Raw genomic sequence first — 12697 nt, 5'->3', positions numbered from 1 at the left:
CTTATTTTCATTTTGAGCTTTATGTGAGCTTTATATATCTTTGATATTAGTTCTTTATCTAATGTATTATAAGCAGACAGCATCTCCCACACACTAGGGTGCCTTAATTTTAGTTTTTTTTTCCTTTTGCTATACATAAACTTTTAATTTGATATAGTCCCACTTTTTTTAAATTTTCTTTGTCAATAAGCCATCATTGAATGTACCTGTGAGGTTCAGTAGAGTTGTGCTGGTGTATTTTATAGATTCTCATCTAATGTCGAGGTCTTTAATACACTTTTAATTAACTTTGTATATGGTGTGAGATACACATCTAGTTTGTCTTTTTTTTTTTTTTTTGACACTACATTCATACTTTGGAGGAATAAACACACTTGGCTTAGTGCTCATAGATTGCTCCTCATAATGCTAGGGGAATTATAAAGTGTTAGGAACAATGAAGGTTCTTGCATTTGCAAGGCAAGTGTGTACTACTGAAACATATCTTATACCCCACATTAAAATGTTTTCTTAATTTTTACTGTATTTCCTAGAACTAATTTGTGAAGCATATGAAATCATGCTAATGTAAAAACACTGCTTTAATAAAAGAAAACTTTTATTTGCAGATCATAAGCGGTGGTCAGGGAAGATGCTGAAAGATACTGAGACAGTTTCATAGTTTTCTTGTGTCTGCTTTATTATTTCAGAATTTAACTTGTTTTATTATATCATTAGGAAAGTTTGGAGGTTATTAGTCTATGCTATGTTGAAGTAGATTTTTGATAGAGTATTTTGTAGGTGAGAGATTTTATTCTAGGTCTATTCTTTAGCCCAATTTATGTGGATTTTAGTTTTTTCTGATTTTGTTCTATAATACAATATATAATATGTTAGTAAAATAAAATAGCACTCACATAAATAACTCAGGTTCAGGTACATAGTTATAGCTTCTAATTTAAAGGGGAAGTGCTAAATTGCAGGTCTCCAAGAAGAGTTACTATAACTTTAAACACCAAGGCATAGGAACTATTTCTAAATTTAACAAAATAAATTTTAGTTGTCCCATATGTTCTTCAATCTTATCTACATATGGGAGAAATGAAAGTTATAAGGAAGGAAGTGATACGCTGGCCAAGCTGCCAGTTAGAATTTATATAGCTCCACACTTCTATTTTACAGATACTGAAACAGGTGCATGATAAAAGCGATTTTTTTTCCTGGTTAGCCACTGGGAGCTCTAGATGTAGAATTCGGACCCAGAATTATAGGCCAGGATTCCATCTCTCGTGCCATTAAACTCCTTCCTTCCTTCCACATCTTCTTTCTTTCTTCATATAACTTATATTCTGTCATTTTGACTTTGGAGTAGCAAACACTGACCAATAATAATTCTTATATGCTATGTATCTTTGAATGTATTATGTGTGTTTGTTTCCTGATTCACAATGTAGTACATTAGTGCAGGTTTGCTTGGTTACTTGGCAAATTATTGTACAAAGTAATACTTGCAGACCATGTGTCAATACATGTCAGAAGTAAATATGTTGATCGCATCTTTAATTTTTTATGGTTTTCTACTGCAATACTGTTATACTAATACTTTTCCCATCTCCAATTGGCTTTACTTTTTGCAGCTTTGAGCAGTAATTCAGTCCCCTACGCCTCCCTGATTGGCTCTGTGTCCTCCCTCTCTAGCCAAACCACCACTCAGTCCATATATGATAATAACTCCCTCCCACGATTCGCTCGAAAAGGTCTAAACATCTTTGTCTCTATTATTTTTTCTGTTAAAGCACTGTAATGAATGTCCACATCATTCCATTTCCATTTCCAGATAAGCCAAGAGTCTCTTGTGCTTTGCATTTCCTCTTCTTGTCATAGGGGGTGCCTCATCTGGATAAGATCACTTTAATTATCAGGCCACAGTCACCAACTCTCTCCCTCCACAAAATGTAAATTATTCACTTCTACAATCATTATGGAAATTTTACAGAAAAAGACTCCAACAATTTTGTCCAAATGTATAATCATATCAGAAACAAAGAATTTCTACTTCCACATCAACACATTTTTGTTGGATCTTTCATTACAAATTTAGCCAACTGTAAGCACATCTTCATAGCTCTGAATGCTAAAACACCACATTGCACCACCCTATGCAAACTGATCGTCTGGAAAAGGAAAACAGTTTTTTAACTCAACTACCCAGAACTAGTGATTATTTGACATTTGAATTAAAGATGCCTATTGAGTAACGTTTCAAATGGCAAAATTTTTTAATGCCCATAAAGTTGCCACGTGCCATATTAATTTAATGGTTACCATTCTACTGTCTTGTGTCCTCCAAAGAATCCAAGGGCAGTAGAATGTCAACAGGCTTCCAGTTTGAGCCCCTCTCTCATTCTTTTTCTGCTTCTGAGTTTTCCTTGGAGACATGCTGGTTCAAGTTTTCTACAGGCTGGAATATGTATTTATAAGATATGAGTCAGCAATGCTTTCTCATTTCGCTCTTGAAAATTTAATTAGAAAGCAAATTTAAATCACATGAAAAAGAAATATTGAAAAGACCCAAGATTAACTAAAATTAATGGTGAATGATTCTTAACAGAACCTGTAAAACTGATGTCTTCAGCTGGCAGATTGAACCAAGTTGTGCCATCCACTGCTTTTCTTCTTCCTTCACTTTTTTCACTCCTGGTCTTTTTACCATTTGCTTACCTTCCCAGATTCATATGCCATCGGTGAACAAAGATGTTTACACCTGAAGTAGATTGTAAATTTGCTGGGGGTTAAGTAACAGGAACCTGGGGCAAAAATTCCACAAATTAGTTAGTGTGGCCTAAAATCTAATGCTGCACTCCAACTTCTACAATCTGCTACTAGTGAAAACATTTTTAAAAACCAATTTGGTGTCTGATCAGTGATTCTCGTCTATGAGCATGACATTTCTGTGTCCATGTTTGCATGTGGATGTTGGTTACCTCAGGTTGATGAAATATTAAAGCGATCTTAATCTAGTCGAAATGTATAGTAAAACCTGTAAAATGTGCACCATTTTTAGTAGTTCTTTTAAAACGTATATCAAATAATCCATTTCATATTTTTAACAAATCCATTATTTTTTTTATTTACACCATCGTTTCCTTTGCAGGTTCAGATGATTCCGGTTACCCTGGTAACCTTCATTCTTCAAGTTAGTTTTCCTTGATTATGCATAAATCACTTTCCATTTTCTTTCAAGTTACTACTATTTCCCTTTTAGGCCTATCTCTGTGTCTGTTTCCTTAGTTCACTGTACACCATTTAATTCCACACAAGTTCCATTTCACACAGAGCAGGAGAAGGAGTTTGACATGACATAACAGTCATTACTCAAAGCAGAAGTTGACATCAAGCCTGACCGTCAGTTTTCTCCCACTAGCTAACTGCACTGATTCATAGCACAGTAACATCTTTCTTTTACACTAGGAATGCTAGTTTGGGTAATATGCTTGGTGACTTTTTATTTGGCTACAAAATTCATCCTTCAAGAGCATGTCCTGCTTTGAGTAACAAACTATCTGCCTGCTTCCTCATATTAAACATCTTTACTACTCACATATTTTCAGGCCATTTCTAACCATAGTATTCTCTGTATTTTGATAGAGTTAGCTTCATTTTCATTTGTTCTCAATTGTGTTTCTTCTTTGCTTTTAATAGGTATGGCTAGTCATCCTCCAATACCTATCTTGGAACTTGCTGATCACATTGAAAGGTTGAAAGCAAATGACAATTTGAAGTTTTCCCAGGAATATGAGGTAAATCAGTAAGATTATCCTTGGCAGTCATTTCAATAATTGGCCCTATTTCATCCCAGAATATTGAAAATTAAAAATTTCTCTTTTTTGGATATAATAGAAACTAACATAAAAACTGTAAAGTGTCTATACAATTATTATAGTTCTGGTATTATACTACTGATACTTTTATGAAGTATTAAATGTTACATTCACTAGTTTTATTTAGTGAAATTGTTATTTTTTCTTTAGTTTTAAGTTTACAGACTGATTATTCTGAATTAAGGACATTCTAGTAGTTTATTGGACACCATATGCAATGAAATCGGAGTACTACCCAAGAAGTAGATTTTTTCCTTATTCATAGTAAGTTTTAGTTAACCTAAAAAAAAACATTGTTGAGCATCTATATGACTTTTGCTCTCAATCTAAAATAATAATAAAACTAAAACTAAATAATAATGATAATAAAATACTAAAATAATACTAGTTATAATAAAATAATACCAAAACTATATTGAAGCCATACTATGTTCTCAGGAAGTTGCCTAATTTGAAGCACTGGTAGATTTCATGCTATCTTAAAATTCCAGGCAGTCCAAAGAGAATTTAAAATGAATTCTTCATGAGAGTGAAAAATTATGTATGTGTGTTTTTGAATATTGTAACATTTATCAAGCAGAAACTTGTTAGGCTGCATATTTCTGGCTTTCTCGATAATGTAGACCCATATTGAAACAAATTAATGAATTTTTGATAACTGAATTATTGTTGAAATGACTTGGAGAAACTCAAACCCACTAGGTATGAGGGAAGGAATGGTAAAAAAGTAAATTACCAGGAAAGGAAGATGTTTGAGGTGAGACCAAAGTAAATTTATTGAAAGATGGTAAAATAATCAGAGGGTCACAGTATAGGTCTCTAAAGAAAGAGACCCTTTAAAGTCTTGGGGAGTCTTTTATGTCTCAGGGCTGCTTGTGCAGGAATTTCTGCTTACTGTAGATTAGTTAATTCTGTGTGGTAGGTGAGCAGAGCTGTAGAGCCAGTTCTGGGAAGGATGTGAGTTGTAATATAACATGTTCTGAGCTAATGGCATGAAAGTGTGCTATCTATAAAGTTATTTGAGCTTATCCCAGCTGGGGGTTGTGGAGCCTATTTTAGAAATTTGAATGGCAGATTCAAAGAATATCTTGCTGGGTTAAATTTGTGAGGTCTGGTTACCAGAATGGTGTAACAGTGGAGCCTCTAGTCTCAGACATCTTAGCAGGACAGTCTTAGCTTGTCCTGTCTTTATGTCAAACCAGTGTAAATGTTATTTTTTCAGGTCATTGTAAGATTAAAAATAAAATTTTACTCTTGAATAAAATAGTTTATACAATTAATAGAAGCCTTATAACTTACCCCTATTTAAAACATCCCTTCTTAGTTTTTATTCTATCATTATACGAGGCTCTTGCACAAGGTGATCTCTTAATCCTGTCATATGTAACATTGTACCATTCTAATTTGATAAAAATCTCTGAGACAAATACCAACCTGAAATGATTGCCTCAAATGTATATTAACTATATGAGGAAGTTGCATGTACAAGGAATTGAATAGTGTGACTTGTGTCAATAGGGTTAAGTTTAGTGGATTTTCTGAAGCCTTCAAATCTTCAAATTATTAATTAGTGTGCAGTTTTAATTAGTGTGCTCTATTATTTTTAATTGTGCTGTCTGATGTATATATAGTTTCATGCACTCCTACTCTCAAGAGCTAGTCTTTTATTTAATATGCCTACTCTTTGGTAGAATGCAAAGATTTCTTGTTTGTTTACTTGCACGTTAAATTATATTTCCCTTTGTTCTTTTTCAAACATTTCCAAGATTGGTTTTAGTGTTAGGCAACTTAAACTGGATTATAAATTGTTTTATTTTCTCAAATGAGTTGCTTCTCATTTATTTCCTACTCTTATTCTGGTCATATTAACTTGTTTTAATTTACACAGTAGTCTTTGCTTTGTTTTGTTCTGCTTATTTTGGTTGGTTTTGTTTTTTGTTTTGTTTTGTTTTGTTTTGTTTTTGACTACACCCAATGGTACTTAGGGCTTAATCCTGGCACTGTGCTCAGGATCACTCTTGGCAAACTCAGGGACCGCATGGAATGCCAGGCACAGTGTCCTGGTCAGCCTTGTACGAAGCAAACACTCTACCTGTTATACTCTCTCAGTCTCCTGTGAAGTATCCTTTAAGAAGTGTTATAGCTACTGATTTGATGAGGCTACAAATTAACTTTGAAATAAAATAAAAGAAAAGAAGGTATGTAATGAATGCTACGTAGGGAAAGATTAAAACGAAAGATCTCTGTTAAGTGTCAGGTGCAACAACCAGAAATCTTTCACTTCTCCAATGTCCCTTATTTTATTGTTAAGTCTTATTTTGCTTTTGATAGTTTCTTTGTGGCTCTTCATTAATACTACTTTAATATATTATAATTATATATTTTATAGCTCAAACTTATATTTGCCATTAATAATTTACCTCCCTAAAATGTAACTTAACCAATGAAAAGATTTCCGCCATTCAAATCGTCTAAGCTGTGTATATTGACTATAAAATTGACCTTTTATATATGGAAATTCTTGACCAATAATACATGTAAAGATACTCTAATGATACTCATTATATCATTAGATCAGAAGTACTTCTTGAAAGTGGCTTCAAACTGAATGCTGGCAACACTCTTATTAAAAACTCCCTCAATAGCCATTGACTTGATAGCCCACACTGACTCTACTGTTTATCATCATGATGATCTGTGATTAAAGCTCCCTGGGCATGAATTGACTCCACTGTGCCTTAACAGCCATGAAGGATATATTTAAGTGTTGTATTCATCTGCAATAATAAGATAAAAATCTACACAATATTTTAAACCACAGAGCAATACTTAATTTTTTTCATATTATCTTGAATTAATTTCTTCTTTAGTTTACCACTGGTTTTCATAAAGCAAAGAAAGGAAAGCCAAGCTACATTACTTTCAGATTTGAATATTTCAAATATTTATGTAGCACAACTACTCTTTATTAAAGTTTACACATACTCCTCGAGACATAGCAGCTTAATTTAAGATTGAAACAGAGGCTTAGATGTTGGAAGTTTTTTGCCCTGATCCTGAGGCCAGATAGAAGGAAATATAGATAAATTATAGTACAGCCATATTAGATCATAGGATAGTGTTCTGAAATTATTAGAAAATTTGATTCAGGGGTTGTCGTGGTGGCGCTAGAGGTAAGGTGTCTGCCTTGCCAGCACTAGCCTAGGACAAACTGCAGTTCGATCCCCCGGTGTCCCATATGGTTCCCCAAGCCAAGAGTGACTTCTGAGCGCATAGCAGGAGTAACCCCTGAGCATCACCGGGTGTGGCCAAAAACCATAAAAAAAATTTTTGATTCAAACTTTGGTTCTAAAACAGCTGAAAAGAAATGGGCTTTAGCTCAGTAGAAGACCAAGCCTGCCTTGCAAGTAACCCCAAACCTTAAGGTTATTTGCTGGTACTATAAAACAAAACAAAATCAAAGTGCAACAATAAAATTGCTGGAAGCAGAGACTTGAGAAATTGATACAACTACATCATAAAAGTCTTACAAATAGTTGAATATATTCTTTTTAGATAAAGAAATGAAGAGTTCTACTAGAATCTTAGTGACAAATTGAGGGTGGCATCTAGAATTCAGAAAACAGAGCAATAGGACAGAGGGTAGGATGCTTGCTTTGCATGCAGCCAACATGGGTTTGATTCTTGACACTTCATGTGATCCTCTGAGCCATACAAGAGTTAGCACCAGGAGTGTAGTTCAAAAACAAAAAAAAAAAAAAAACAGAACAAAATAAAATAGCATGCAGGGAATACTATCTTCTTAAAGCATTGCATTCAAAGTAGAATAATTGAAGAAGTGTATTTCTTGCAGAATTTAAAAAATGACTAAATCTTAAAAATATTCTAAAAAATAACAATGATAATTTGGAAGCCTAAAAAATATTTAGATTCCTTATCCTAACCTTAGGATTAGTAGGCTACTTCTGGTAACCTGAAATGTCTATTTAGTTAAAATTATTAAATTATTTATTTTATTTTATAATAAATGTTATACATATGTTTTAATTTGATCAAATCTAAATGTATTGAAAAATGTTGATCATAATAAGTTTAGTGCTTTACCTCATATAATTTTTTTCATATCAAAAGCACTTTAAATATCTATACTCTCATATATTTCCAAACCTACAAATATTAATATTTCTTTATGGGGGGACACTGATGAACTTGTGGCAGATATATTGTTGGAACATAGTATGCCTGAAACTCTAATATTAACAGTATTGTAAATCATAATACTTAAGTAAAAAGTGGAAAGAAAGGGCCGGGCGGTGGCGCTGGAGGTAAGGTGCCTGCCTTGCCTGCGCAAGCCTAGGACGGACCTCGGTTCGATCCCCCGGCGTCCCATATGGTCCCCCAAGAAGCCAGGAGCAACTTCTGAGCACATAGCCAGGAGTAACCCCTGAGCGTCACAGGGTGTGGCCCAAAAAAAAAAAAAAAAGCCAAAAGTGGAAAGAAAATATATGACAATTAGTAAAATAATTAATCATTGTAGATCAGCCAATAAATGTAATTGCAACATGACATGATAAATGCAATAAAAAAGAAGTGATAAAAATTCTAAGTATTGATTACTATGGATACTAGTCTTCCAATTTGTACATTACACCCCTAGGACTTATTTCTCGAAGTTTGTAGATTTTGATGACTTTCACTTAATTCATATGGCCCCCACCTATTGCCTCTGGAATTATATTATTCACTCCTTTTGCATTAGATTTTTGTGGTATCTTCTTGTTTACTTGGTTATTTGTTTTAGAGTCCAATATCAGTGAGACCAGATAGTACTTATGTTTTCTCAGACTTATTTCACTTTATTTCACCATATTGCCCTCAAGGTCCATCTTTTCCATGTGTTTACACATGATAAAATGTCCTCCTTTACAATAACTCAGTGATATTCCATTTTGTACATACATTTGTACACATGCATATATATACCATATTTTTATCTATTTGTCCATAAAAATAAGTTACTTCTATATCTTGACTGTTGTCAGTGATGCTGTAGTAAAACTTGGAATACAGTAATACAGTAGATATAGTGATTTTATTTCCTTTGAAATGTGTTCATGAAAGGAATTGATAGATCATTTGGTAATTCTTTTTGTGAGTAATAACCATCCTAATTATTTGTTTACTTATTCCACAATTTTAAATGTCACCAACAATGCATAAGATGTCCTTATATTCTTTTTTCTTTTTGATTATACTCTACATATATAAAAGTAATATTTCATAGTTATTTTTAATTGCATATCTCAAATGATTCATTTTAGGTTTAGCAATCAGAGAGGAGTCTACTGTCTACAATCTCATGCCCACATAAAGACTGACATTAGTGTTCTATTTTTAGACTGTTAATGGAGGCCTGACCCTCATAGAATGGGTCTGAGATCTTAAAAAATAATTGGGTTAATAAAAGATAAATAATTGATAAAGATACATATTAGGAGAGACAAAAGGAGAAAACAAAAGATAAGAGAGAAGAAAAAAGAAAAATAAGTAAATATGGTAAAAATAAGTTGAAAAAGATTGGGCTGGTGCTTCAGTGTTTCCACTTTCAAGGCTCTTCATCAATAGAGGTGGTCTTTGCTAAATAACAGTTTCAGGGTTATATAGTGACTGGACCTTTTTAGGATAAGCACAGTTTTTGCTTCAAGAGTACTAAGCAATGTGGTAGTAAGGACTATAAGATGTGGCTAATGTATGTAGTATCATCTGCTGCATCATAAGTATAGAGATACCTTTCCTAAGGAGTAATTGACAGCGAGGTATTTCTTTAACACAGATTTAATTGATGAAGAATAAAGGAGAAAGGGAAAGAAGTAGTAGAAGGAAAAAGAAAGAGAAAAATGAAAAAAAAAAAAAAGGAAGCAGTGATTTGCAAAAACGTGTTTGATGAGTGGGACCTGTAACATAAGTCTGTGGTGCACCATTGACTGCTTCAGTGGTCTGAATTATCATATGATTTGGGTCCTAATAGAAGACATAAACAAAAGGAAGTGAGTAAATTAGAGTATTTCATCGAGGCATTGTCACAATGAACACTACTGTATATGGTATCCAGTATGATTGAACACCAAGGTTTAAAATTAGGGTGTCCACCCTTTGTTTCCAAGGCCCACTTTGAACAAAGAAGCTAAAGGGTTATTTTATACTTGGTAAAATTAAGGCATTAAAGCATATTATTAGTAATGATTGTAGCAGGAGTCCAGGCTTCCAATCATACTCTGCACCTGGTTCTGTGGATAAATACATTAGAACATTATTATAAACCTTTGTAGTTAGAGGTTGATTGCATACCTGTTCACTCTGAACTGCTGTTTTCGTCATTGCTAGTTTCTTTAGGTTATAATGGGTATTCTTTTCTTTTTGTTACCCCCTTTACACTTCATTTGAACACTTCTCCTCATTACATGGTGGCATCTACTGTGTTTGGAGTTTCTACCATTTCATCCCTTTCATTTGTTCATGGATTACTGTATGTAAATGTGGTATATATTCTAATTACCTCAAAGAAGTGCTATAATTCTGTATTTATTCTTCTTCTGGCTTACTTCGTTTAACATACTATTTCGAAGATCCATCCAAGTTGCTGCAAAATTTATATATATTTTGGGTTTTGGGTCACACCCATCAGTGCCTAGGGGTTACTCCTAGCATTATGCTCAGAAATCGCTCCTGGAACACTAGGAGGACAATATGGGATGCCAGGATTCGAATCACCATCTTTCTGCATGCAAGACAAATGCCTTACCTCCATGCTATCTCTCCGGCCCCATGCAAAATACATTATTGTATTGTTTTTACTAATATGTAGTATTCCACTGTGTATAAATACCACATCTTCATGATCCAATCATCTGTTGTTGAGCATCGAGGTTGGTTCCAAATCTTGGCTATTGTGCTGAGTGCTGTGTTAGTGGAGTGCATACATACTTTGGGATGAATATTCTTCATTCTTGCGGGTAGATACCCAGTAGTGCGATTGCTGGAACACACCATCAGTTCCTTTCTTGCCATATCCGCATCTACAGTAATGGCTTATTGTTTCTAAGAGTTTTCCTGTAGACTCTTTAGGGTTTTCTATGTATATCATCATATCATCTGCAAAAAGAGATAGTTTGACTTCATCTTTCCCTCTCTGTATTCCTTGGATTCCCTTCTCTTGTCTCCTAGCTATGGCTAGGACTACTAAAACTATGTTGAATAAGAGTGGAGAAAGTGGGCAGCCTTGCCTAGTTCTTGATCTTAGAGAAAATGTTCTCAGTTTTTCATCATTAAGGATAATGGCTGTGGAATTTTTATAGATATCTGTAGCTATCGTGAGGAAGGTTCCTTCCAACCCTAATATGCTGAGTGTTTTCAGCACGAGTTGGTGTTGGATTTTGTCAAATGCTTTCTCTGCATCAATTGATATGATTATATGGTTTTTGTCTTACTTGTTATTGATGTAATGTATGATGTTGATTGATTTGCATATGTTGAACCATCCTTGCATCACTTGGCATAGTGTATAATCTTTTAATGTATTGTTGAATTTGGTTTGCTAAGATTTTGTTGACAATTTTTGCATCTATGTTCATTAGTGAATTGATCTGTAGTTTTCTTTCTAGGTAGTATCTTTGCCATCTTTGGGAATGAGTGATATTCATCTCATAAAATGAGTTAGGAAGGATTCTTGTCTTTTCAATGTTTTGGAAGAGCCTGATGATCAGTGGTTGTATTTCTTCTCGGAATGATTAATAGAATTTACCTGTAAAACCATCTGGATCTGGACTTTTGTTCTTGGGGAGTTTCTTAATTACTGTTTCAATTTCCTTAGATGTGATTGGACTGTTTAGGCTTTCTATATCCTTCTTGTTTGGTCTTAGAAGATGGTATTTTTTCCAGAAATCTGTTGGTTTTCTCTGGGTTCTCTAACTTAACTGAGTACTATTGTTCATAATAAGTCTTCATGATATTTGAATTTCTTGGGATTCTGTTGTAAACTCTCTCCTTTCATTTGCGATCCTATTTATCTGGGTGTTCCCCCCCTTTTTTTGTGTGATTCTTACCAGTGTTTGTATTGTTTTCTTTGCTTTTATGTTCCATTTATACTATGGTTTTCATTATTTCTTTTATTCTGACTGTGCTTGGTTCTTTTGCTATTGTTTTTCAGATCCTCATGGTGTCCAATATAAATTGTTGATATTGTCATTATCCTATTTCCTGACATTGGCCTGTATTGCTATGAGTTTTCTCCTCATTACTGCTATTGCTGTATCTCACAGATTTTGAAAAATTGTCTCTTCATTGTCATCCATTTCAAGGAATCTTTTTATTTCTTCCTTGATTTCCTCTTTGATCCAACTATTGTTGAATAGCATGTTGTTTAGTCTCCAGGTGTTGATTTTCTCTAGTTTCTTTTTTCAGTCAATCTTGATCTTTATTGCATAATGATATGATAGGATGCTTCTAATAATCCTTATATTTGTGACTTTGTGCAAGTTAGATTTATATCTTACGGCATAGTCTATTCTAGAGAAGGTTCCATGTGTACTTGAGAAGCATATGTATTCTTTCTTTGGGTGGAGAGCCCTGTATAAGTCCATTAGTCCTGTTTCCTCTAATTTCTCATTTAGGACTCTTATGTCTCTGCTAGTTTTCTGCCTGGTAGATCTGTCTAGTGCTGATAATGGTATATTGAAATCTCCTTCTACTATTATCTTTCCTTCCATATGTTTCTTTAGTTTTGTGAGCAAATGCCTTAAATATTTTTGCTGGATCTACATTTGGTGCATAAATGTTGA

At 33.9% G+C, this 12697-nt stretch overlaps 1 protein-coding gene across 3 annotated transcripts in view; it reads left to right on the top strand.

The window, feature by feature from the left end:
- The window catches only part of PTPRD (protein tyrosine phosphatase receptor type D), a 1813832-nt gene that overhangs the window by 1680223 nt on the left and 120912 nt on the right, over nt 1-12697 (top strand). For all 3 annotated transcript variants that reach the window (XM_049770278.1, XM_049770286.1, XM_049770270.1), the window contains 2 exons: nt 3134-3175; nt 3682-3779. In XM_049770278.1, the coding sequence (XP_049626235.1) occupies nt 3134-3175; nt 3682-3779 (140 nt within the window). The remainder of the gene's footprint in view (nt 1-3133; nt 3176-3681; nt 3780-12697) is intronic.

Source organism: Suncus etruscus, chromosome 1, assembly GCF_024139225.1.
Source record: "Suncus etruscus isolate mSunEtr1 chromosome 1, mSunEtr1.pri.cur, whole genome shotgun sequence".
Classification (NCBI taxonomy): Eukaryota; Metazoa; Chordata; class Mammalia; order Eulipotyphla; family Soricidae; genus Suncus; species Suncus etruscus.
Note: the sequence above shows the minus strand (reverse complement) of the source record. Positions and strands in the feature narration are given on the sequence as shown.